This window comes from Podarcis liolepis (assembly GCF_965112155.1).
Source record: "Podarcis liolepis genome assembly, chromosome: 13".
Taxonomy (NCBI): Eukaryota; Metazoa; Chordata; class Lepidosauria; order Squamata; family Lacertidae; genus Podarcis; species Podarcis liolepis.
Window position 1 is genome coordinate 33,284,823 of NC_139573.1, and position 26,897 is coordinate 33,311,719.

A 26,897-nucleotide genomic window follows, 5' to 3' on the forward strand; every position below is an offset into this window, starting at 1 on the left:
AATTGTGACCCTTATTTATATTAAATATGCTCCATACACCTGGACGCAACCCAGGATCTTTATTTGCCTCAGCTGAAATTCTTACTCTCGCTCACTTTTGGGAAGATTTGGTTGGTTCCCAGAATTGGATTTGGGTCGGTTCCCAAAATTCTCTGGTGTGTAGAATCAACACGTGGGGCACAAGAGCAAGTGACAATTTTACATGTTATGTAAATAGGCACCCTGCATTCACCTGCTGTCCACGCCTCTTGTTTTTTATGGCGTAGTATGTATGATTTGAATTCTAAGTCAATACCAGACTTCATGCTTTTCAATTTTGTCATTTTTAATCATTAAAATTATATTGAAGCTGCCTAGTTAACACTGTTTTAATCTTCCTTAATTCAGTATTCCAAAAAGCTGCTCACATATGGCTGTTCTAAAATCAACCATTTTAAAATACATTTGTAAATGCATTTTGCAGTGAAAGAATAATTATTATAGTATGAAATGAAAAGCAGATAAAGTTTTTCAATACTGATTTTAATCAGACTATCCATTTAAGTGCCCAAGTGGACTTTGCAATTTCAAGGTTCCTTATTTTTCAACTAATGTTTAAAATGTTTTGAAACGTTTTTTGAATGCTTTTCAACTGGCTTTCAACCATTAATGCATCAGAATGGTTGCAAATAGCACAAAATATCTGTGAGCAGCAGAAAGGTTAAGTTAAAGTGGTTAGGAGTTGCCACAGGATTGGAAGGATCTAAAAATTGGTATTGGGGCTTAATAGTGTAGAGGCTCAAAGCCTATCTAAAAGTCACATTATTTAGTTTCACATGTTCCAGCACTCTTAAATTAAGTAGTGAATTCCTGTTGCAGAAGCTTGTGACTCTGTTCCTCAGCAATATGCCAGTTTTAAGGGACTGCCTGCTACTAGAAGAGTGCAAGGATGGTGCACAAATTTAATCTGGGTTTGCCAAAAAAAACCCTGTTAGCTCATGAAAAGGATAAATAGTTTGGTGGAAAACAACACATTACATTCCAGTCCCATCCAGTGATAAGCTAATTTTGAAGTTGTTTATATTAACAAAATAAAAATATTACATTCACAGGACTTCCGGAAAGGAATGCACCTCTACCTTACCAAGTTTCAACATAAGAATGCAGCTACAGGTAATTGGCTGTTGTGTTTGTACTCTCTCTTTCGTTGTCCCCAGAACATTACATTACACAGAGAAGTTGCACTCCCCAGTGATAATTTTTTTCTGCCTGAAATGCAGGGAAGTTCACCAACAAAGTGTTTCCTATCAAACTATATCTGTATGAGTGTGTGATCCTTCTCACAATACTTTACTCTGACCATCTGGAAATTTGCAGTAGTACTAGGCTAAATTTACTTTGGGGAAAACCCAGGTCAGATTCTGAATTGGAAACGTGGCTTGTTTATTTCCTGACCCAGATGCAAGCTGATCTTCTATTAATTCCTCTGCTAACTCCCCGCCCCCCATGATCATACATGAATTAACTGTCTGAAAATCAATAATAAGACGATGGAATGGGAAGAAGCTCATTTTTCTTTTACTGCTCTTAATATATGTAACACAGTCATATGGTTGGTGCTGAAGGAACAGAGAGCTGAAACTATACCTCTCTGCCAAGGGAGGGATTGCACCCTGTTGATGCTTTTTTGGGTTGCTGTTCTAAGTATTCAGTAGTGTTTCTGGCCATCAATCTGAACAGCTGCTTTTGACTTGCTCAGGGACTTGACATTATTTAAAGGGAGCTTTGGCTGAACAGCAGAACCTCAAGCCATATCACAAATTGTCGTTTCAAAGTCCCCTCCCATTTCAAAAGTAGATTCCCCTGGGGGACGGAGTCTTCTCCTTCTAACAAGGCAAACCCAAAACTCAATTGGGTGTTGCAAACAAGTTGTGTGGCTCTTTCCATTCCAGCTTCTCTTCAAGCAAAAGGATTTGTGGGGGGAGAGGAGGAAGTTCTGTCAGCAGTTATTTTCCATCAGAATGTAACTGACAGGTGTATGGCAACTCAAAGCCAGTTCAGATGTTAGCTTTTTTCCTTTCTTTTTTTGCAACATTTCAGTAATTTCCCACTTGGGAAATATATTGGCTACAGCACAGAGAACTGAGGCACATAGCTACATTCTCTTGAAATAAGTGGAATTTAAGTACTTAACTAAATGTTTAAATGTTGTCAGCTTGAACTTGCGCTTTCCCTAACAGATCTGAGTTGTTCCTTTTGTGCATTGACAAGTCATACCCGTACATTGCAGACAGTTTCCGATTTCTCAGGAACTTGCTAGAACACAAGCAGCCTAGCTGCTTGGACAGAATTGGGATTAGGGAAGCCAGCGTGGAACGATGGGAGCAGGCAGGGAAACAGAAATGAAGTCTGGGCACACAAACCGCCTCAGAATGTAAGCTCACAGAAGGGACAAAGAGAAACAAATGAGAAGCCCAAGTGAGATCAGGAAGAAGCATAATCAAAGAATTCCTGGCACAAGCTGTGAAGCAGCCTGGCAGCAGCCTATTTTCTTGCTGACAGACCAGCATCAATGAACACTGAACAGCCAAGTAATTCCAGAATGTCACTGGCAGTCAGAAAGACAGGACTGCGAAGAGATTTCTGGTGCACTTCAGAACCCATACGAGATGTTCTGGATTTTGTGGGACTCCTGGCAGTTTTTAAGACCCATGTTAACATAATGCATTGATCAGTGCAGGCTTAACTGGTCATAACTCTGCTGTCTGCAGATACAGAAGTATGCAAATGTATTCCAGTTTCAGTTGGCCTATGGGAATTAACTGCTGTTTTATTTTCAGTGTTACATTTGCTTTTTAATTTATATTTTATATTGTTTTAATTGTTGTGAACCTCTTTATGTGACTTCAGTGCGTAGTGATATAGATACATTTTAAATAAAAAAAACCCAAAGCAATAGCCAGATCCATCGTAGTACAGGTGTGTATTCATTTCTAAAAGAAATTTAAAACAAAACCATTAGTTCCTAATTAAGCTCTTGAGAGAAATGAATGAAAAGTACAAAACTGAATGGGAGAAGCAAAATCCTTTAATTCCCCAGAGGCTCCTGGAGGACAGTCTTTATTCTGGGATGCTCTTCCTCTGATTGATCAGGCAGGGTCATGTGTCAATGCTATCTTGCGGGGAGGAGTTATCCCATAGTTTCCAGACCATCCCTGCCTTCAGCACTGAACAAATTCAGTGAATGGAACACATGTGGGTGGTTGGGTTTTTTTACCTACTTCCTTTTCCTTGCTCGGATTGAATTTTCTTGGTTTTTTCCCTCCAATTTAACTGGTCCCCCCTCCCATTACTACTTCCTTGGAGTGTTTCAGGGTACGTTGATTACTTCCCTCTTTTCAACCCCTTCTTGGATTTCACCTCCCTCTCGCCCACCCCCCTTTAAAGGAAGAGAAACAGGGCAGTGCAATCCATTCCCCTTGGGCAGCTTCTAACTGGGAGAATTTGGAAGCCAGTGAATCTCCAGCCTGCAGGCAATTCTCCTAATAGTTGCTCAGCACGTTGCACAGACTGTGCACCTTTTTATAGGTCCAATCCAGAGCCTTTGTTTTCACCACATGCAAAGTGCTGGCTTCATCAGGACTACAAGAGAGAGCCACTGGATTTGAGCCAGCCTATTTTTCCTGGCTCTGGAGCAGCCAGAAACCATGTGGAGAAGACCCTGAGATCAGCATGCACATGGCATTACATTGCTTAGCAAAGGATATATCAAGGGAATATTCTGTAGGAAGCCAGGAGTGAGGTAATCCTGGAGTCTTCTAAAAGTGGCAAGACATGAAAACTGTCCAGTCTGAAACATAACGCATTGGGAAGCTTAGAGAATAGCACCCCATAGTAGCTTTTGGGAACCCTTTTTGCAATCTGTGTAAAGCACCTGCAGTTTTCATGATATTTGGGTTTCATTTAAGAAATGGAGGCACCAGAAAACAGGCTGGATCAGCACTGCAGTCAGTGTAGAACCATAACAAAGGAGAAATGAATGAAACAAATGAAATAAGAATCATTGTTAGCATCCGTCTGTCTCAGAAGACAATGGAGGAGCGAGCCTGTGGGGGTGAAGTCAAAGTGTTGAGACAATAATGAGTGGAAAACAAAACATTTTTTCTAAGTGCACATCCCTAGAAAACATGGGCCTAGTAATTTGGGGTGCTGTCATAGCCAAAGACATTTCCATTGCTGTAATGATAACTTTTATTTCTGGGGTATTCTCACTGGCTCCAAGTAGGAGGTTTGAAAGTGGAAACAGCATTGAGTTGAGAGGGTCCTGATGCTGTAGCTGTATGTAGATTGGTGGTTAGGAAGAGTTGGATAAGGGAAGCAAATCCCCCTGTAGGGTTTCACTCCCTTTCCCCCCATTGGTTTCATGGGAGTAACGGCTGCTTGCCTTATCAAAATAACTTGTTGGAGCTGTGAACAAATTGTTTGGAAATGGCTCTTTGCATTAATTTTTTTTTTAAATTATTAACAGCAGTAGAATTGTAGAGAATTGTGTGTTTGTATTAATGAAACTGCTGCTGCTTACTAGTTGGGGGAGCATTTTCATGTGAGTTTTTTTTCCTTCCACAGAGGATCTTTGGGAAAGCCTGGAACAATCGAGTGGTAAACCTATTGCTGCTGTGATGAATACATGGACCAAGCAAATGGGGTTTCCACTTGTTTATGTGGAGGCAGAACAGGTAGGTATATTACTTTCTTACTTTTATAGTGGCTCAGTTGAGACAACATGCAAAATGGTTGCGCTTTCAAACATAGACACAAATCCCAGTTTAGACCTAGTATCTCTGCATTTGTTTTCCATCTGCTCGTCGCTCCCATTTCTCTATTGGAAAGGGCCCTCTGGAACAGCAGCTGTAACTTCTGGCTGTCAGTTCAAATATTATACCAAACCTTAGTTAGCTTGAATAGTATTTTGTGTACACACTAGAAACTGTAGTTTTCTAACTTGATCACAAACTGTGGTGTGTTATTGCAGACATTATGTCATACCGCACTTACGCTTCCTGAACCATGGTTGAGCTTGATGCCTGAATTACGCATTTTCTGTCAAACACAACACATGCATGCATTCACACGTCACTAGCATCTAAGTTGAATAAATGAGTCAAAATTTCAAAAACATTGAATTTACATTTTCTTACTGTGATATTGAAGACTTCATAAAATTTGTGATATTTTAGAGAGGGCAAAGGCAGAAAATGTATTCATAATTGGAATGGTTGACTAAACTGGATAGATTATGCAAATAAAGCAGATTTGCAAGCACATTTTCCTAGCATCACTTGTGGGAGCAACTGAATTGATTAGTTAGTGTAGACATTGGTGGTAATACTGATGCTTATATACTCTGCACTTAAAAATCCAATGATGGGTAAATTGTGCAAATCAAGCTAATACTGTATATTTTTGTGTTCTATTTCTGGAACAAATGAGGAATGAAGATGCAGGGTACTGAAGCCTCACACCTGGATTCAGCTACTCCTTCTCTTGCTTAAGCATTGCTCACATGAACTTTCAGTAGTTACCTTCATAGCCAGAAAGTCTTAAATTCCTAACACTGAATGCTACATCAGAACTACTGATACAGTTTGGTGCATCTGTTTACATGGATTCATGGATTACCAAAAACCTCAGCTCTAGAATCCCTTCCTGATAACAAAGTTGGCAAATTCCTTCTGAGATGTTCTTTATTTTTTATTTATTAAAATGCTTGCACGCCATAATTTCATTTAAAAATAGCAAAGCGATTTGCAACAATTTGCAAGAAAAACACATAAAAATTAAGCCATTTTCTTCTTTCTTAGATCTAATTTATTTGTAACTTAAAATGAATAAAAAGAAAGATTAAAATAGATCACCAGCTAATTTTTAAAGAAAATATTTTTTATTAAAGAATTTTTTTTTTAATTGTCCACATAAGCCTGGTGGCAAAGAAAAGTTTTCAGCAAACTTTTCAGCAAATAAAGAATACATCTGCTGATTGAGAACATTCCACAGGGCTGGGCCAATGTTACCAAAGGTCAGTTTTGTCCTGATATCAAATGAGCCTCACCAACTTATTAAACAACCAGTGATACTCCTACAGATTATTTTAGTCATTGAAACATTTCTATCCTGCTTGTCAGTCCTAGGATGTCTATAAATAAAACATAAAAACAATTTAAATAATACAAAATCTAGAATGAGGTTGAGAGAGAGCCAGATAAGAAATATTTTTGCTGCTCTCTAGAAAGCAGTTATAATAAGGGAGCCCAGGCAGTACAGCTTTGAAATGGTTTGTTGCTTAATTTGGACTTGCCATTGAAGTCCATTTGGAAGCTGTACACAAATTCTGTTTCTCTGTTTGTGGACAATTCTCCAAATTCTGAAGTCCATTTGGAAGCATGCCCCTAATTCTGTTTCTCCTGTGCCCCACCCCACCCCTGCATCTGATTCCTCTGAGGAAGAATAGCAGATGCTAAAGGTGTGAGATGAATGAGTTGCTTTCCTAGAATGCCCTTGCTCCTCCAGTGCTTTGTGCAGCAGGCTGTTTTTAACAGTGCATTGCTGTGATAACTTTCAAAATCTTAGATAAGGAATTTTTTGTCTGTGTTCAGGTTTTCCCCACCAAAAATAACAAGCTTGTAAATGCAGGAAGGAAACTATCCTAAATTGTTACCTGGAGCTGCAACTAAAAACAAAATGGATGAAGCAGTAGAGTAGAGGGCAGGATTTATGGGAGAGGGTTGAGAAAACAGGAGTCGGGTGTGGCAAAAGATGGGAAATGTAAATGGTATAGTAAGCCTCAATTTTCTAAACACTAGAAGAATATCCATATTCATTTTTAATTAATGTGACATTATACAACATTTTCCAAAGTACAAGTACTTATGTATTCATTAGACGTAACTCTCTAAAGGGAGCCAGTTTAAGTCCCATGTTGCATCAGCTATTTTGGGGGCAGAAAAAGTGCCTCATAAGGCTCTCCAGTGATTTCATTGTTGGGCTGAGATTTGCAGCAGGAACTTCGTGTGTCATGACTCATGCTCTTAAGGACTGAGACCTAAGCACTATTCCAAGTTTTGGTATGACTTTCCTCTAAAATAATAGTAATTTAACATAAAGTCATAGAGTCATATATAGTACAACATATAGTACAAATTATCAATTGTGGCAGATTTGCTTCATTTGAAAAGAAGGGTGCTATAAGGCACTTAAGTTATTGGTTTGGGAACACCGTCCCCTAATCCCAGATGAGAAGTGGTTTTGGTTACTCAACAGGGTGCTCAGATGTGTTTTCTTCCATATCCATGTTTCAGGTGGTTGCCTTCATTTATAAGCCACAACGCTCACTCCTCAAATAATCATTGGGATGGTTTTGGTTAAGCATAGAAACTTCAGTTTTTGTGGTGAAAGTTATTCAGCCATAAAAGTCTACATTTTGGTCCTCTATATCCCTGAAGTCTTATTAGCAGCATTGCATGAGAGGCTTTGAATAGTTATTTAACTGGAGACCCTCATCCAAATGCATTTGATTATGTCCTCTTACATTCAAGGCCTGAGGCCTGATGTAGAATTTAAGTTTGTTAAACTGAACCATGGATCAGCTTGAGCCAGGGCCACATTTTGCCAGGCAACCACACTACCTAATCTGTCTTGGTAGAATCTCATTTGTCCTACTTAACCTGTAGCCACTGATAACCCAGTCCTGGTTATGCTATATTATATGTGATACAATACAGTGTCATAAGAAAACATGGCAGCTGTGACTGGGGCACCAGAGATCATTGGGACCAACAGAAAAAAGGTATGTGGGAATGCGAGGGCAACAACAGAGGGGGGTGAGAATTGGGAAAGAAGTAGCAGCTCAGCATGTTGGACATTTGACCAGCCTAATGTGGCCTGTGAATTCAAGGAATGAGGCCCTCATAGCTGGATGGGTTCTGGGCATATGATCTTATTGGAAACCTTTGAATACTATTCTTGCCTCTTGTTCTCTACTCCAGCGAGAAGATGAAAAAGTGTTGAAGCTAGTCCAGAAGAAATTCTGTGCCAGCGGACCATATAGTGGTAAGGCGATGGCTAATAGCAGGAGCCAAGCAGCGCACCATATTGTACGTGACACCAACCATTCTGGGAAACAGCACTTGCACTGTCAGTTTCTGCAGGCAGGTGTCCTTTTTAGGATTTAGATGTTTGAAATAACTTGATCTTTTTTATATATAAAAAAATGAACTACTAAGCCTGAAGTTCTAGTTTTTCATTATTTTCCTTCTTACAGTCTGCATGTTTTAACTAGGAAGATTGTAATCTGCCTTTAAATTTTCTTTACAATGTGTACTCAGTGCCTATGTGTACCCAGAACATTTCTGGAAGGCAGTAGAAATGGATTTACATGGTGTTTCCCCCTCCCCCTGCATACGGAACTCTAGTGTAGAATGGATTCAATATTGCAGATACTGCACTCAGCTGCTCCGTTGCCACACATATTTGGCAAATCACATATTTAGCCCTTGTTAGGCATGTAGTTGGTAGGTATCTTAGTGCTTATTTATCACAGAGTTAGAAAGGACAAAAAAAGCCTTTTAGCATTATCTGTGCCAGACGGCAGAGTCATCAGTGCACGTAGTCAAGATTGCAGCTCCACTTCAGGAAGGAGCCTAACCAGTGGACTTCCATATTTTGCTGGACTAAAACTCTCATTATCCCTGACCATTGGCCATGTTGCTGGGATTGATTGGAACTGGAGTCCAGTATCTGGAGGGCCATGGCTTAGCCACCCCTGCTTCAAATAGCACTGGATTACTGATGCAAGCAAGTAAAACCATGTGTTCCAGGAGAAAGCACATAACGAAAAGGCAAACAAGCCACTGGCTCCTCCTACGTGAGGATGGAGGGATTATTTCCCTGGTGGCAAATGTAACAGTCAGATGCTGGGTTTGAAAGAGACTCATTCAACCTGTCTTCCTGAAGGAACTTAGAGGATATTCTGCTGCTAATTGTGGTAGTCCCCTTCTAGAAGAGAAGTAAGAGAACCCACCTTATTTTACAGAAAATCCAGTGAAGGAGGCACAACTATATACTCTTAAGCTAAGCTATCTTCACTGTTCCAGAACTTCATACCTCTCACTAGTTCAAAACATTCATTGACTTTCAATATTAGATTTGCTAACATGCAGCTTTTGTAGCCTTATATCTGCAGCTATCTATAACTGCTTCCATTTCTACTTACCTTTTTATTGTGGAGTGTAATTATGTCCCTGTTCAACCTTTCTTTTTCTAAGCTGAGCAGATTAAGCTCTCATATTTGTTCCTAGCGATGTACTTCCTTCCTATGACCATTCTATTTGCTGCTCTTGAAAATACAATATTTCTTTCATATTCATTGCCAGACTGAACATAAGAGTTCATCTAAGCATTCATGAGCAGAATTGAATAGTTTTGTAGAGTTTATGCAGGAGCATATATTTTCTAAGCTCTTTGTGCAGTTTTCATTGCTTGAAAACTGTGGTGGTTGAATAGCTTTATGAATATTTTTCAAAGGAAAGTAATGAAGAATTGGAATGTTTCACACTTTTCCCAATCCCAGGAGTAGCTTGCTAAATGAACTCAGTGGGATAGCACTGAACTTTCCGTGGTTCTGCTTAAGCAGCTGTTTGCTCAGGTTGACAGAGGCAAGAGCAGCCCTGAGAAATTTTCACACATTCTCACACAAACATATAACCATACTGTGTTTCCTCCTCACATTTGTCTCCCTTCTGCGTAGTTACTTTTAATAGCTAAACATTAGAACCATCTGGGATGTGTGAAAGGATAACCATTCAGTTGTAGCATTGATGCATTGGCACCAGTGCACCCTTGCTTTCCAAGTTGGCTTCCTTAAAAGGGTGCAGGCCTCACTTGAACTGGTACCACACGGTTCTGACTTTTAGCACTGCCTAACCAAAGCCCAATATGGCTAAATGTGTGTGTTTAAAGGAGTAAATCTTCATAAAAATAGTTCGTGCCTAGCTTTTAATGACACATCCACCTTCAAAGTGACTGGAAAAAGACAGTCCTTGCCAACAGGCTTATAATTCAAAAGATATAACACTATAAAGGAAAAGGATAAGGAGGGAAGAGGGAAATGAGTAAACTTTGACACCAGTTCCTAGTTTCATAATAGTACTTGTAATGACCCACCGGAATGGGAACAGTTCAGGGAGTGGAGGAGCCTAATGGAGTTAACAGAGTGGCCTTTTCCCATCTCTCTCTGCTGCAGCCTGATGAAATGGCTGCTACCAAGTGACAGTTGAGGAAGGGAGCTGGCATGTCAGCAGAGCCTATGGAATGGTCCTCCTTCATATCGCTCCCTCGGTTACAGTCTGCAGGAAGTCAATCGATCATTTCATTTGAACTGGAGTGCTGAACTTGAGAACTACTGTTCTGAAATATAAGTCGTAGATCTCCAAAGTGCTCTTCAGATTATTATTTTTATTTTTAAAAAAGGAACTTAGATATTTTCCCTTTGCAGAATCATTGCATTGATACTATACAACTGTGCTGACTTGGAGCAGCTGTGAGTTTAATGCTATAAAAGGGGTGTTTCCGTGGGGCTGGGCAGTTTGCCATACCATGCCTTGTTCTGTCAGGCATTCTTCTCTTTTTTCATATAGGGGATGGTAACCCTCTGTGGATGATACCCATCAGCATCTGTACAAGTGAAGACCCAACCCATGCCAAAATGCAAGTGTTGATGGACAAGCCCGAGTTGACGTTGGTTTTGAAAGACGTGAAGCCAGAGCAGTGGGTGAAGGTGAGCAGAAAGGGGAGATAGTCTTCTGAATTAACCTGGCAGATTGTCCAAACGTGGTCAGCACTTTGACTGGCCAGCATAGTGGTCTAAGATGCGTATTCTTGCAGCATGTTATGGTCTTCTTACCTTAAAGTTGTGCTGCCTCACAACCCAAACACCAGGACTATGGAAATGTCCTGAGTCCTTCTGGCTGATAAAGTTATAGTAGCTGCTGTTGTCTGAAAAAGGAGTCATAAATCAGAGATACTATATGAACTAATTTTTAATTGTGGATTTCAGAAGAGAAAAGGTGCTTGCTTATTTATTTATTTGAATGATTTTAAGGCCATTCTATCTAGGTCGCTTAGAAAAATTTAACACATATCGCAATTCCATTAAAATATAAAGTGCAAAGTTACTATATTAGAATATCAAAAATGCCACCTAGCAGTAACAGTTAAAACATCATTTAGCCCAACACAAGCAAAATCATAAAAAAACCTAATAATTAGCTGTGAAACCAATATTCCAAAAAACTAGCAGGGATCATACCAAAATAATTTTAAAATCCAGTTTTACTTACTTCATAAAATGTATTATGTTGATTGAGAGGGAGTTTTTTGCAGTCAATTTTTTTTCTTTTACAAAGAGGATTATCAAAAAAAGGTGAAACAAGTATGTCTGCAAAACCTTTTTGGTGCCAGGCACGTTACTTGGATGGAGTTCCAGAAGTAGGAGTCCATAATCTTCACTTAAGTTAGATAATGCGAACTTAGGATATATCCATGAATGTCCAAGTTGCTTTGGTTTATAATTTTGGATTGTTAAGGTGTTCCTTCTCTAAGATGTCAGAGGCTGGGAAAGGATTGTTGAGACTCGGTGAACGTTGGCACAGTTAATATACATATGCAGATAGGACAAGGACAGTGGTAATGGAATTGCTGAATGAATGTCACTTGCTATCGAGGCTGATTATTTCTGGCTTTGAAGCTTGCCATTCCAGTCCCTTTGTTTCCAGGTGATTCTCCCACATCCTGGAGGGCAGCAAACTAAGCATGTTTCAGCATCCTCCAACAGCACCAAGTATGATTATGTGTACATACTATTCAGCGTAGGCACAAGACACAGACTTTCTAATCCCCTCTTACCTTGTAGCAATGCTGAAATAATGATCTCTCACACCAGAGGTTTTCAAACTTTTTGAGTCCACGGCTCCCTTGACCAACTACATCCTTTCTGCGGCACCTCTGTGGGGCTCAGGAGCCCAGTTATGTCACCCCTTGCTTGCAGAGCTTGCAGCCTCTCACCCTTTTTCAAACACCTTCTCTTGTGGAGTGTTCCATCAGCCCTTTCTTGGGAGTCCTCCAGGCAGCCACTTCTGCTGTCCCTGGTCTCTGAGCTGCCCCCCCCACCCCAAAGAGAGGTTCCTCCTCATACTGCCCCACAGGGACCTGGGCTGGGAAGCACCCCCTGGCCCACTCCAGAGGCACTATTCGCCTATGGATCTTGTAGCCAGGGCTGGTGCAACAAACAGCTGTGCAAGCCTTTGGGAGGCAGAGACGTGAGAGGTCATCAGAGGAGGGATGGAATGAAAAGGGACAGAGGCCAGTGTTGCTCGCAGCACCCTGACCATCCTTCAAGGCACCCCAGGGTGCCACAGCACACTGGTTGAAAACCACTGTCTCACACTGATCTGCCTTGTAGGCGTGTTGCAGTCAGAAGAACCACAATATGCTTTCTACCGGGCAAAGCGCTACAGAAATTAAAATAGCACTATGTTTTGCACAGCAATAACAGCTACCTGCTGGTAGTAGACATACTAAAGGGTCTGCAAAAGGTGACTCGGATGTCAATGTGGCTATTAAGTGCTTGTAATAATAAAATCACTTTAAACAAGACAAAAATGTGGTCTGCATGAAGGTGTCACATTCCATCTTGATCTAAGAGAGCCTTCCAACTTCAAGCACTTTGTAAAAGGAATCCCCTGAGTGCTGTGGGAAGAGCATCCTCTGCCATTTCTTTCCAAGCCTAATTCAGAGTGCTGGTTTTGACCTATAAAGCCTTGCAGTGTTTGGGATGTCAGTATCTTGGGACAACCTTTCCCTGGACCAAGCAAGGTTGCTCACCTTTTTGGGGCGATCCTGTTTTGCACAGTGTTTGAAAGGCTCTTGACAACCAGCTGGTTGGCGGACAGTTTGAAGTGGCTCAAGCAGCCTTTGGCCAAGCCCCTGCTCTTACCTGCAGGACGGGAGGTTTAAGGTGGGTGAACGTGGCTTGCCCAATTTGGCCTCACAGCCGAAATGGGAAGCCTGGTGGGCCAGGATTATCCTTTGAGTTGGAGGTTAGTTCATTCTGGCTATAAAACTTGAGGACTCTCTCTGATGAGAGAAGTGATGCGCAAATCTAATGAAACTAAACACGGTCCTTTCCAGTAAAGAAAAGTAGCCATCTTGCTGATTGTCAGTTTGATAGCACAAGAACTTTAATCTCTTCTCTTTTTGAAACTCTTCTCTGTTAAAGCTCACCTTCTGTTGATGGTAATTCTCATTTATCTTGCTGCAAGAAGTACTACCAGTGATATAAAATAATTGCCTGGTTCTGTTCTCCTTGTTTGACTCAAAATACAGTCAAGGGTAATTTGGGGACCGTGGATTTGTTTCTCGGTTGTCTTCTGTAAGCTGCTGACTGAATTTCCTCATTCTATATTTTCAGCTGAACCTGGGAACGGTAGGGTTTTACCGTACACAATACAGTTCTGACATGCTGGAGAGTTTGCTCCCAGCTATCCGTGACCTCTCCTTACCCCCTGTGGACAGGTTGGGGCTGCAGAATGATCTTTTTTCTTTGGTAAGTGATTGCCTGTCTTCTCTCTTCATTAACCTGATTCCCCCCCCCCACACACACACACTTTTCCTGTGGCAGCAAATTGCTTCCGTTGCTGTAGAAATGTCTCCCCAAAGTTAGGTGCTATTTCTGGAGGTACAGCATCTTTGCAGTTAATGAATTTGGCATCTTGTTAGTGAGGTGTGTAAGTTTTACCTCAGCATGATCAAGCAAACGCCCTGTAGCCCCAGCTGGTTATAATGCTGTTTTCCTGCAAGAGAATATTTTACTTTAAGCTAATAGCCTGAGCAATGTGTTTAAACTTAGATTACCAGTATTCCGAAACATGAATAAATTATGCAAATGAATTATCAAGTGGAAGGTCCTGATTTATGCTTAGTGGTATTCTGCAAGTCAAGTCTTTATTTTACTTTATTTTCTACTTTTTTGAATAGGTGACTCCTTTGTAGTATCTTGAGCTGCTTTTGATATTCCCTTCAGTTTCAAAAGCAGTTAGCCAAGTGCTGAGACTGGTTTCATGTTTCTTTGAATCCTGAACGCTATGTTTGTTTTGGCTAATTTTGCATTATTTTTTCTGCTGCTTCTGCGTGTGGGGAGGTGCTATACAGAGCACAGAAGCTCCACTCTGATCTTTGGGTCTCTCAGGATCCCACCTGAGCAGTGCCTGGCATTTAGAAGCTGCTTGCTACAGCTACAATTGCTAGAAATTTACTTTGTAGAAAGAGCTGGTGCTGAATTTTGTGCCTAGTACTAAACTGTGCCATTATACAAGCAGTTGCAGATATGTGAAATAAGCACAGCCATGTCAGTGCTATAGGTTCCCCACACACCCTGACCTCCTGGTTTCAGAGGGGGGGGGGTTTATGTGAGAGGATGTGAAATGGAAGGATTTGCATAACAAATCTGTGGGTGACTTTCCTTGCTGTGTTTTCCCTTGAGAAACAAGGATAGATTGATTCTGGTTAATTTTAACAAAAGTTCCATTGGGTCCTGCATAGAGAATGTAGGTTCTTAAGTAACATGCCTTTTAAATTTGAGAATGGTAAAGAGAATGCAAGAGTGATTTACTTGGGTGGGTGTAATGTCTCCCAGTTAAACCAGCGCTTTTTAAACTTATATGGTCATTAAGCCTTTTCCTGCATGTAAATTTATCTGCTGACAAATAGTTTTACAGAGGATTCTGGGGTGTTCACTTAACACAGAGCACTGCTCAGGCCTTTTGAACTTTGCAGTAATCCTAAATGATTTGTGAGTGTGAGCACACTTCTATGGGCTGAGTTCGCTAGCTGCAGACATACACAGATCGCTGTGGGTGAGGACCTCTGGCAAGAAGGGTCTCCAGCCAAGCTCACTCACACTGAAGTTTGGAGATAGTAGAAATAGCAAGAATCACCTTCATACAACAGTCCTAATGAGAGAAATACCTTCTTCTTTTAGAAGCTTTTTACATGTTAGAGGACTTGAGAAAGCGGGTTTGGACAGCACAAATAGAGGCGGTTTAGTTAGGAAGCCAGTATTTGTACATGATAATAAATGCATCTTTTTCAGCCGCTAGAGACTTGAAAGCATCATGAAATCAGTAGAAGTGCAACTTCATCACTAGACTTTAGTGTTAGGGGCACAGTGCACCAAGCTTACCTCTCTACCTTTTCCTATTGTTGCAGAGGAACATTGGCAATGGTGGGCAAGTTGTAGTTTAAAGATGGTTGTTTGCCATTACTGATTTCACTGAGAAATACTTAAGAAGCTTTAGAACCCTAGGCACTCTTGCCTCACAGAGTTAAGCCGTGCCTCTGACACGGGCCAAGCCAATTCCTGACAAATGAGTGAGTGTGTGTTACAGAACAGATTGCCCAGCAGCAGGTTATCTGTCACCAAGATCACATTGTGGGCAGGGAGCAGCTGGGGTTTCCATCCAAAAGACCATCCGGTAGGAAGACAAAATGGGCAAGGAAAGCCAGGAGCCAGGGTTGAGGAAGATAGCTCTGCCTAGTCCAGCATCTTATATTCAGTAGTGCTCAGCTAGATGCTGCTTCTTGGCAGGCCCCCCTGTGGTATCTTAGGAATCCTGTGAGGTAGGTTAGACTGACTGGCCCAAGGTCACCCAGCAAACTTCATGAATCCTGGTCTCCCAGATCTCTCATGAATCTATCTAATCTCTTTTTAATGCCATCTAAGCTAGTGACCAGAATACCATCCGCTGGAGGTAAATTCCATAAACTAATTGTGAGTTGTAAATTCCATAAACTAATTCTGAGTGCTACATTCTTGCATCTGTCCTGAACCTACTTCAGATCCATTTCATTAGGAGATACCAAAGTGCAAAATTATGAGACAGAAGAAAATTCTGTTTTCCTTTTCACATTTGTCTTATAATTTATTAAACCTCTTTCATAGCCCATTTTAGGGGCTTGATTTGATCCCTCTGAAATTATATTGGGCTGGGAACCAGTTATTTATAATTAGAGAATGAAATATCCTGCAAAAGAAAGAAGGCATGGTTAGTCTTCCAGGTTGGTCACATGGCTGGAAACCAACTCTGTATCCCGACTAAAACACACTGATTCCAGTCCCATGCAAAGTAGCGCTGTCCTTTCTCTGCCCCTGCCTCCTGCAAAAGGCGCAGTCAACATCCAGTCTCCAGATACGAGGAAGAAACACAAAAGAGCTTTCTTTGCGGTAAGCCTTAATTCATTTTGGTTTGGGAGATGAGTGTAACTTGTTTCTTTTCCTCTCTCAGGCCCGAGCTGGAATTATTAGCACTGTAGAGGTTCTAAAAGTCATGGAAGCATTTGTGAATGAGCCCAACTATACCGTATGGAGCGACCTGAGCTGTAACCTGGGGATTCTCTCGACTCTCTTGTCCCACACAGACTTCTATGAGGAGATCCAGGCGTTCGTCCGTGATATATTTTCACCCATAGGAGAGAAGCTGGGCTGGGACCCCAGACCTGGCGAGGGTATGGAAGTTTCTCTGCTGTGAGATTTCAGCACTATGAATCTTTGCCCTGCCAATTTCACTGTGTCCAAATAGACTTCCAGAGGCTTACATCAGTGGTGGGGGAACATTTCAGCCTTTCGGCTTATTTATGTGCAGCAAGGGGTCCTGATTTGGCTCACAAGGATATTTTCCCAAAGTCACACCCACCTGTACCACACCTGAAATTGTATATGAAAGCTCCATTGCTGGAGTTTAGGAAGAGGAAGACTAGCAAGCATTGTGTAGAAGCCAGGTCACAAACAAAGCCCTGACTCCAAGCCCTGATTTTTGATAAAATGATAATATGTCCTTTTCAGTTCATATTTTGTGATCCCCCCCCCAATTCCAGTAATAAATGCTGCTAATCCTTTAAAAATAAACATATTTTCTTGTTTTTTCATCAGGCCATCTAGATGCACTTCTGAGGGGTTTAGTTCTGGGCAAGCTAGGAAAAGCCGGCCATAAGGCAACCGTGGAAGAAGCTCGGCGCCGGTTTAAGGACCACGTGGAAGGGAAGCACATCCTCTCCGCTGATCTGAGAAGTCCTGTAGGTTGCATTAAGACACCCTTTTCTCCTTAAAGGATCTGTATTCTTTCCCCCCTACCCCCTTGTCCTCTGCGTCCCTTGCCTGTATACAAATCCTGTCTTTTATACAGTGTTGAGTAACCATGTAAGTTTCCTGCATGGTTGGCCAGTAAGTTTCCTTGAGCAGCTGCTAAATATATCTATTTAGAAGTTTTTAATTGTGCAAGCAGAACATATACTGATTGCATGGGGGCGAGTTCACATGCTTCCAGTGGTTTCTGAAATTCCTAGGCAGAGTTTGGAGGGGCAGCAGGGTGAAATCTAAAAGTGAGGATGCTTTAAAACTGAATGGTAGTAAATGTGCTCCTTGAGAAATTGATTTTTAATCCTTTTAAAATCATTCTTTCCAGGTATATGTAACTGTTTTGAAGCACGGTGACAGTACAACCTTAGACACTATGCTAAAGGTGAGTGTGTTCTTTGCATTTCTGTGCATGAAAAATAACAGGGAAGAATCCATCTATAAATGAATGTGATGAGCCCAGGTCGGTAATGCATTCATGATGAAGGGCACAGGTGGTTTGAATATTTGGCATTTTGATAGTGTGTGCTTTTTTGTTCTGTCATGTGAACTGTAGTTGCCCTTAATAATGCTCACTTAAATTCAGCAAGAGAGATTTTTAAATGCTCTTGAACCTCTCCCATTGAAATGAATGGGATTAAAAAGCACCATTTAGTCCTATTAACATTAATCCTTCGAAATGGGTAAGATATCAGTACCATAAATTCAATTAAATATAAAGCCTAGAAGATTCACAAAATCCCTGGGAGTGCTGTAATCATGTCTACAAAGTTGACAGAAAGAGCTTGCAAGTCATAACCAAATGGTTATTTTTCTGTTGGCGGTTTTGATTTTCTTGAAAACCATAGAGCAATGTAGCTTAGACTACCCTGGATTCTGGCCCAACCTATTCCATGGAAATTGTGCTTTCGACTATAATGGCCTCTGATCACCTATTAATTCCAGTAGCCACCAAAACACTCCATAACAACTGTTTCCACAGGTGGTTCATGTGCTGGGAGAGCAAATTGCTTTGCAGTGTTCAGAGGAGAATGCAAAAGTTTTTTTAAGAATGGGCTTTTCCTGATACTCTTGCACTGTATGGCACAGCTGTTGAAGTTTGCCATGTTCTGTGTTTCCCCCTATCTTTTCAAGCTTAAACTTCAGTTGCTTCAGCATTTTTTCACAGGAAGATTATTCATCCCTCAGATCATATTGAGTGGCTTTTCTTATACCTTGCAGCCAGCTGTATTTGCTCCTGCAGAAGAGCTCCGATCTAAGTAACATGTTATCCCTATAGGAAGGGCCTGACCATGAACACACTTCGAAAAAAGACAAGTAGCTCAGTTAAATATAGGTAGCACTGCAGGTTATTTGGAAATGGCTCTCATTTCACCACCGCATGGAGCTAGGGTGCCTCCTAGTGGCTATGTTGCCATATCAGATGTGCAGTTATTCGGAAGTGCGGCCTCTGTTTGACCCCCACTAAACTAAGTGGCAAATATTCCTGTGTGGATTACCCGTTGGCCATGCTCCCAGAGGCTGAGCAGGTTTGCCAGCGTACCACATGTCAGGTTTCTAATTTAGCTTCACTGACTTGAGCTTGAAGCAGAGAGGGTGATTGCTTGTGGCAGAGAAAGAGCCTTGTCACTTGCTCTGTTTGATTTCTTTCAGCTCCACAAGCAAGCTGATATGCAGGAAGAGAAGAACCGAATAGAACGTGTACTTGGCGCAATATCTCAGCCGGAGTTAATACAGAAAGTTCTCACTTTTGCACTTTCAGTGAGTAACCAACAAAATGCTCGGTTGTGTGTGTCCCATGCATCGGCAGTTGCATAAACATGGAATTTACCAGGTTCCTGTTTTCGAGATCCTGAGAATCTTGATTTACATTTTTTTACTTTTATGGCTTCTATCATACACATCAAAATCAATGTACAGTGGTACCTTGGTTCTCAAACTTAATCCATTTCGGAAGTCAATTCCAAAACCAAAGCATTCCAAAACCAAGGCACGCTTTCCCATAGAAAGGAATGCAAAATGGATTAATCGGTTCCAGACTTTTAAAAACAAGCCCTAAAACAGCAGTTTAACATTAATTTTACTATCTAACGAGACCATTGATCCATAAAATGAAAGCAATAAACAATGTACCTCAGTCGCACAATCAGTAGCTGAACTGGGTTCCACACTATCCAAAAAAAACTACAGAAATGCAAAATAAATAGTAAAAACAGACAGACCTCAGTGCAACACTCAAAACGGAAATGTGGCACTCAAAACAGTGCATGCTTGGCTTCTGAAAAAAGTTTGCAAACCGGAACACTTACTTCTGGGTTTACAGTGTTTGGGTTCCAAGTTGTTTGACTACCAAGGCTTTTGAGAACCATGGTACCACTGTACCACAAATACATATTCCTAAATGATTACTGGTATTCTCACAAGACTCAAAATCCTCACGCCACAGCCCAAGACTTCATTTTTTTTAGAAAAGTTAGTTAACGTTGGCTTGGAACATATATGCACAGCTTGATGAGAAAGAAACCAAAGGGAAATTGAGCAGCAATTGGTACATCACTTGCCCTGCATATCTTCCATAACAAGGAGAAGACATAAAATTAATGCAAAATAAGCTGAAAAGGAAGAGACAGAGGGAGGAGCAGTGACACAAAGCTGCGAGAGGTGTAAAGAGTTCAAAGCAGGTTCAGAGTGATTGGCCTCCCTGCCCATGTATTTTTTTTCAGAATTGGATCACACATCAGGCGTATGTTAATATCTTCCTCTGGATGTCTGAGAACTAGCAACTAGTTAAACTAAAGAAAATGTGTGTGGTAGTGGTAGGCTTGCACTAGTAGTTTACTGTGGTTTACTGCTGAGTGTTCCATCGTAGGCCGGTTCACGTGTGGCCACTGATGCCTTGGAAGATTAATCAGTGGTTGCTGCTGTTTTCTTCTGGTGCTTGAAAGAGACTGGATTGCCTAGGAGTAGAATCTTCAGTCTAATTGTAGAGAAGTGTGGGATACTTGCAGCTTCACAGGCCTAAATGACTGAGAAATAGCAATAATTGCATCTCCTCTGGAATGGCCATGTGACCATTACATAATTGAAATATTTACTGCTGAAACTGGCTGTGGGAATAGTCCGTTGCTGTTAGAATGCCCCCCTGCTCCACAGCATGGTTGATTAATACACATGGGGCTGCCACCAAAACCAACCATCCCATACCATTCCCCTTCCTTCTGCTTCTAAACATCTAGTTATAGCAGTGAACACAGTGCAACAGTGAGGCCCAAGAGGCCTGGCTAGCAATGCCATCAACGGAGGGTGTGTCCTGGAAGACTTCCCAGAATCCTTTGCAACACAGAGAAGCAGGCAAGTGAGTTAAATGAAGCAAGAATATCTGAATGCTGCTTCCCCAGACTAGTTAAGTAGGCAAGCTGGTGCTGCAGCTGCACCTGATGGCATCTCTTGGATGGTGTGTGGGGAACTTAAATGTGGATTCAAGGCTGCTAGAATTACCTGCAATTTCTTACTCCATTTTGCAGGAAGAGGTACGTCCTCAGGATACAGTATCTGTCATTGGTGGAGTGGCCGGAGGCAGCAAGCAGGGCAGGAAAGCTGCCTGGAAGTTTGTCAGAGACAACTGGGAGGAACTCTATAATCGCTACCAAGGAGGGTTCTTAATATCCCGGCTAATAAAGGTGCGCGCACAAAAAGTTTTGACTACAACAGTCATTGAAAATACGAGGCTTTAAAAAGTTCCCTCCCCTCCTGATTTATTGTGCATTCCTTGTTTTTCAGCTATCGGTGGATGGATTTGCAATTGACAAAATGGCTGCAGAGGTTAAGGTAAGACAGTCTGATCTGCTTCTTGGCTGATGGCATTGCCAGGGCCTGTGCATTTAGAGGCCAATGAAGGGGTGATATGCCTGACCTCATTCCTCTGTGCACACTGTTGGGGCATCCTCATTGTGAGAGGGAGTAGGGGCAAGGACAAATATATGTCAGAGCAAGGTATTCTAGAACTCTCTTTCCTGACTCAGCATTCTCCCAATAAATAAAATCAAGTGTGCAAAGAAGCCAATCGATGTGAATTGATTTTGTCTTATGTAAGGGTTGAATGACCAAACCCCAAAGCAGGTAGTTGAAGGAAATTGCCATGGTTACAGACTTTTGACTTTTTCTTAAAAATCATCAGTTTTAAGCATGTTACACTATAGGGAGAGTTCTTTTCCCCAGGGTTGTGCTGCAAAGGGATTAATTGGCTATCATATCACAATGAGGGGTGCACAGAATAGTTGGGGCCATAAACCACTGTCACTCAAAGTGTTGGGACATTTAAGTTGCCTGTTGCACTGTTCTACTGCCCATAGTGGTGGTCACTGAATTATAGCTGGGTAAAGGTAGGATTTAACTATAGCTGTCTCACAGAAATACATCATCATCATCATTTATTATTATTATTTTATTACCCCGCCCATCTGGCTGGGTTTCCCCAGCCACTCTGGGCAGCTCCCAATAGAATATTTAAAACATGATAAAACATCAGACATTAAAAACTTCCCTAAACAGGGCTGCCTTCAGATGTCTTCTAAAACTCAGATAGTTGTTTATTTCGTTGACATCTGATGGGAGGGCATTCAAATCAGAGAGAGATTTGGAGGCAATGGCATTTGGGGTTATTATAGTGATCAAGACCTAGTAAACCTCACTTGGTCTGTGGAAGTGCATATTGAATGTGCTCTACATATTCTTCAGCAGTCTGCAAGGCCCTGATGAACACTGTTCTAACCTTAGCAAAGATTGATTTTGCTAATTAGTTCTCTGTGAAAACTAGCCCCATACCCACATTTCTATGTAGTTTAAATGTCCTGTGATGGATGAATATATGCCAGAATATATTTATTGTTTTGCTGTCGTCTATCCATCACCTTGGGTACTTGAAGGTGGCACTGTGGTCTAAACCACTGAGCCTCTTGGGCTTGCCGATCAGAAGGTTGGCAGTTCGAATCCCTGTGATGGGGTGAACTCCCAGTTCCTGCCAACCTAACAGTTCAAAACAGTTCAAAAGCATGCCAGTGCAAGTAGATAAACAGGCATTTCTGCGGTGGGAAGGTAAACGGCTTTTCCGTGCGCTCTGGTTTCCGTCACGGTGTTCCATTGTGTCAGAAGCGGTTTACTCATGCTGGCCACATGACCCGGAAAGCTGTCTGTGGACAAACGCCGGCTCCCTCGGCCTGAAAGCGAGATGAGTACCGCAACCCAATAGTCGCCTTTGACTGGACTTAACTGTCCAGGGGTCCTTTACTTTTTTACCTACTCGAATAAGCATAAGGACAATTTATTGTTACAAAAAAAACCTATCCATGGCTGCAAACTTAACACCTGCCTTTCTCCCTGGGAGTATAGGATATCTTCTCATTGTGACAACATAGAAAAATCAAGACAATTTTAAGCAGAAACTTGCAAAAGCATTTACTGTTGCCTTAATGGTAAACATGCTCTGTTGGTTGTATCCAGATACACATGCCCAACTGAGCAGTCCCTGTTCTTGTAGTTAGGTTCTGCCTTTTTTGCCCACCTTGTATTTAAAACACACACACACACCCTAAACTTTTATTTCCTGTGGAACTGAGACCTCTATCCTAAGATTCAAACTTATTAAAATGACATATATGGAACTCCCAGTGGATGTTGTTTCGTTTTATATAGGCTTTCTTTGAGAGTCACCCAGCTCCGTCAGCTGAGCGCACCATCCAGCAGTGCTGTGAAAACATTCTGTTGAACGCTGCATGGCTGAAGCGCGATGCCGAAAATCTCCACCAGTACCTCCTGCAGCGCAAGGCCTCACCGACTGCTGTGTGAGCCCACCCTCACCCACCTCTGACATCCCAACTGCTGTGGCCCAACTGCCTCGGTGCGAGGAGGAGGAGCTGCTACCCGACAGCTGAATCATACGCCAAGGAAATTGGAGTCTTTTCTCAAACCAAGGGGATTGGACAATGAATGTAGTTAACTGGTTCCTGCTCACACTCCAGAACTAAATTCTATTAAAAAAATTATCAACAATTCAGCAAAAACAGAAACACCCTGTAAATATAATGGTAATAAAATAGAGGATAACAAAACTGTGAAACTTCCTTAAGCCTTGTCAGTGGTCAAAATATTTAACACCCCTCCTTTCTTTACACTTACTGATGATTTTTTAACCATCCCTCTCCCATTTTCTAAAAAAAAAAAGAAGAAGCAGAAGCAGGGAAACCAGTGGTTTCTAGGCAAGTTGAATTCTGTGGCACGTCGAGGGCAGGAATAGGTTAATGCCTCTGAGCACGCCAGAGAGCACACTACAAGACAGCAAAAACATGTACGTGTTTTGTGGATTGGTTCAATAATGAAAGGCATCTTGGCACACAACCCAGTGGGTAGTGCCGAGTTGGGTGTTTCTGGAGATGTCCTGTAATCTCAGATTATATTTGAAGGTTTGTAAGAGTCCTGCCCTTCCCAATCTCTTGTCTCACTATCTTTTGAGGGAAGGAGAAATCAAATATTCTGTCTCTGCCTGCCCCTCTCTTCTTTTGATTTCATTTGCTGATGTCCTTCTTACAGATTTAAAAAAAAAATACAGAACCCTGTATGAAAACATCTTTTTCAGCCACATGAAAAAAACAAAAATAAACAATTCATGCCACCTTTTTCTCATTCTTTAAATTATATCCTCCCACTGCATGCAAATAAAGATTTAGTACTGTGACTGGATCCTTCTGGGCCGCTGTTATGGCTGGCCCCCTTTATGCATAACACTGTAGTTTGTCTGAAAGACTCACCCTGTTTGAAAACCAAAACACCACCCCTAAATACCTTGTGACTGCAGCTTTCCAACCCCCCCTTTCTTTGGTGACGTTTGGTAATTTGATTCAGAAGCCTTAAAACTTGTACTAGCTGGCATGATGATGAAATTCTAAGTTGTGTGCCATCAGTTGCTTACCAGAGTAGCATGTTCCTGCTAACCAGATTTCAAACCCGACACCACTCCTCCCACAGACGTTTACAGTTCCCTTTTTTAAAAAGCATCTTTTTAAAAAGGAATTCATATTTGGTGTGGCTTTAACTGTTATTTCAGAAGGTCATCAGATACTAGCTGTCAAACTGCTTCCCTGGAAACACATTTTTGTGCTATTGTTTTAAAAGAAAAACAAAAGGAAAAAATTCAGACAAGTTGGCGTTAATAAAAAGGAAAGTCAATGTGAAACTGAAGTCTTGGTTTTGGTATGTGTGTGGTGGTGGAAAAGCTGGAAACTTTTTTTTTTTTTTGTACGTACCTTGGGCTGTCTTGCCATGACACTGAATCCGTTTTGATGGGCTGTAATATGCAAGGATGAGGGTCTTCCCTATTTATCTTTAATTCTGCTATCACTTCAAATGCTTCAGAGCCAGAGGTCACTCTGCAATACCACAAAGTCAGGTGGCTGCTTCATATGAGAGATTTTGGGTGTCATTAATGGTAGCATAGGTGGAATAAAGTACATTTAACCTATGGGGCACAAAGTACTGGGACATTCTCTTGCACAAGCCCCATTGAAATAATTCAGCTCTTTGACAGCTCATATTGATGTCAGTAGGGCTGCTGTGGGGGAAATTTCCAATGGTTCGTGCTTCATGTTAATTAGCAAGCGTGTGCTTTTTCGCATTTCATTTTAATGGAGCTTGCACAGGAGAACTGCTTAGTGGAATGTGCTGTTTGCACTTTTTTCTGTTATAATATATGAAACTTAAATAATGACTTACCTCATGGATGTCAGTAAAATCTAAATTCAGCCAGCAAGTCTAGATCCAGCTACATGTATTGGATCAGCTGCCTGACTACAAAAAGGCAGGCTTGGGGAAGGAATTGGGAGGGTGCTGGCTGGGTCCTAGAGTCCTCCGCCGCCTCCACAAAGCCTACTAAGTGCTTCTGCTCCTTTGGGAAGGAGGAGGGCAGGCTCTAGGACCCTGCCAGAGTCCCCTCTCCTTCCCAAAGCCCTGCACCTCACTTACTGCTAGGGCTCTGGGATGCTTCCAGAGCCCTCTCACTGCCTTCCAAAGGGAAGTAAACCCATTATTGCAGCTTTGTGCATTTGTGTGTGTGTGTGGAATAATTAAATTGAGAGAGGGTTTCTTCCTATCTCCATTTATTTATTTCTTAACACACACACTGCATAAAGCTGTGATTGCATAAATAAAATAAGCATAAGAAGCGGGTTACCTATATTCCATGTGCCGATTCTGTTCTGGCTGCCGGTGTGGATGTTTGTATGAAAGCTGTCTCACAGAAATGCAGGGATCACTAACCTTTGGTTCAGAGGCCTGATCTGGCCCCTCAAGCAAATGCTTTTGACATGCACTACCCGCCTTCCTGATTTTGGTGAAAATCTGCCCAGCCTAGCACCCTGGTTTGGATGTGTTTCTATCCTGTTTACCGCCCTGAGATCTTTTGAAGGAGGGCGGTATATAAATCTAATAATTAATAAATTGCCTCCTCCCATCATCAACTCATTTATATGATGAGTGGGTAGGGGGCATTCAGCCCTCACAACTGATCTGCATGAATCGCCTTTGGAGGGGTGTGGTGTGTGTGTGTGTAAAAAAAAGAGAGAGAGAGAGAATATGTGACTGACATGTGGCCTCAGAGGGTTGGCTAAAGAGAAATGCAGTTCTTGAACCAAGAAACATCACCCGCCCCTGAATCAGAGGTTAGACATATTTCAAAAGCCATAGACTTTTAGGAGTTGAGCATGCACATTCCACTCTAAGGGGGAGATGTCTTTAAATGGGTATCTGCACTTTAATGTGGAGAGAGGGATGAGAACCACATACCTATTGTGCAACACACTGTCAAGGAACCTTTATTAACACAGTGTTATGTTACAAAAGTTGAAGTCTACCTACCTGGCTCTTGTTGCCTTGCAGAACAAAGCAGCAAAGAATTAACCATTGGCATTGACTATTGACCCCACCCCCTAACCACTAAGCATTTGTGCCCGTGTTGCTTTTTACGGGCCTTTTGAAGAGGTTTGTGGGTGGGCTGCCCTAGTTAACACTCTCACACTTAATGCTGCAACTTGATACTGCGTTGTCAAGTCTTGAGGTTGGACACTGTGAGCCAGTTGATTACCTTCTACTCTGTCACCTGGTTCAGCTGCCACCTCCTAAATGGTGTTGAGCCATATACATCCTGTGCCAGCTTTCTTTGAACACACGCTCTGAAGTGCTGTTTTGAAAAACATGACATTGTGCTGGATCAAACACTCTTAACCTTGCATGTAACCTTCACTGGCCTTCAGATGCCTGAGCTGGAATTTAGGGCCCAGGAACATACTTGGAACAAAATTAGCAGGTCCTTAATGGTGGGAGGACACCTCAGCCTTCTTCATAACCAGGCTGGCTGTGGCACCTTCCAGCCTACTAGTTCAAACAAGCATTCCTAATTCTGTCCAGTCTGTGTTCTCCATAACTTCACATTCTGTGGCTGCCTATGGCTTAGTGATGGTGCTCCCACTATCTTCCTTTCTTCACTAGTGTTCAGCTATTGCCTTCAGCTCAAGCATCTGCCTAGAGCAAACAAAGGGAAGATGAAAGACAGCTTCTTTTTTACAGACTAGGTTAGCATTTGGTTTTTAAGTTTTATGGAACATGTGTCATGTATGATCTAGTTGAGATT

At 41.7% G+C, this 26,897-nt stretch overlaps 1 protein-coding gene across 2 annotated transcripts in view; it reads left to right on the forward strand.

Moving 5' to 3' along the window:
- Positions 1 to 24,449, forward strand: part of NPEPPS (aminopeptidase puromycin sensitive) — a 69,697-nt gene extending 45,248 nt beyond the window's left edge. Inside the window, exons 12-23 of one of the 2 annotated variants that reach the window (XM_083469511.1) lie at positions 1,092 to 1,152; positions 4,606 to 4,715; positions 8,022 to 8,085; positions 10,671 to 10,810; positions 13,502 to 13,636; positions 16,374 to 16,593; positions 17,018 to 17,160; positions 17,550 to 17,606; positions 18,875 to 18,982; positions 20,746 to 20,901; positions 21,002 to 21,049; positions 22,913 to 24,449. In XM_083469511.1, coding sequence (XP_083325637.1) covers positions 1,092 to 1,152; positions 4,606 to 4,715; positions 8,022 to 8,085; positions 10,671 to 10,810; positions 13,502 to 13,636; positions 16,374 to 16,593; positions 17,018 to 17,160; positions 17,550 to 17,606; positions 18,875 to 18,982; positions 20,746 to 20,901; positions 21,002 to 21,049; positions 22,913 to 23,065 — 1,395 coding nt within the window. In that variant the 3' untranslated portion in view covers positions 23,066 to 24,449. Of the gene's footprint in view, positions 1 to 1,091; positions 1,153 to 4,605; positions 4,716 to 8,021; positions 8,086 to 10,670; positions 10,811 to 13,501; positions 13,637 to 16,373; positions 16,594 to 17,017; positions 17,161 to 17,549; positions 17,607 to 18,874; positions 18,983 to 20,745; positions 20,949 to 21,001; positions 21,050 to 22,912 lie in introns of both variants that reach the window. The other variant, XM_083469512.1, reaches the window with a different exon arrangement.
- The last annotated feature ends 2,448 nt before the right edge of the window (positions 24,450 to 26,897 follow it).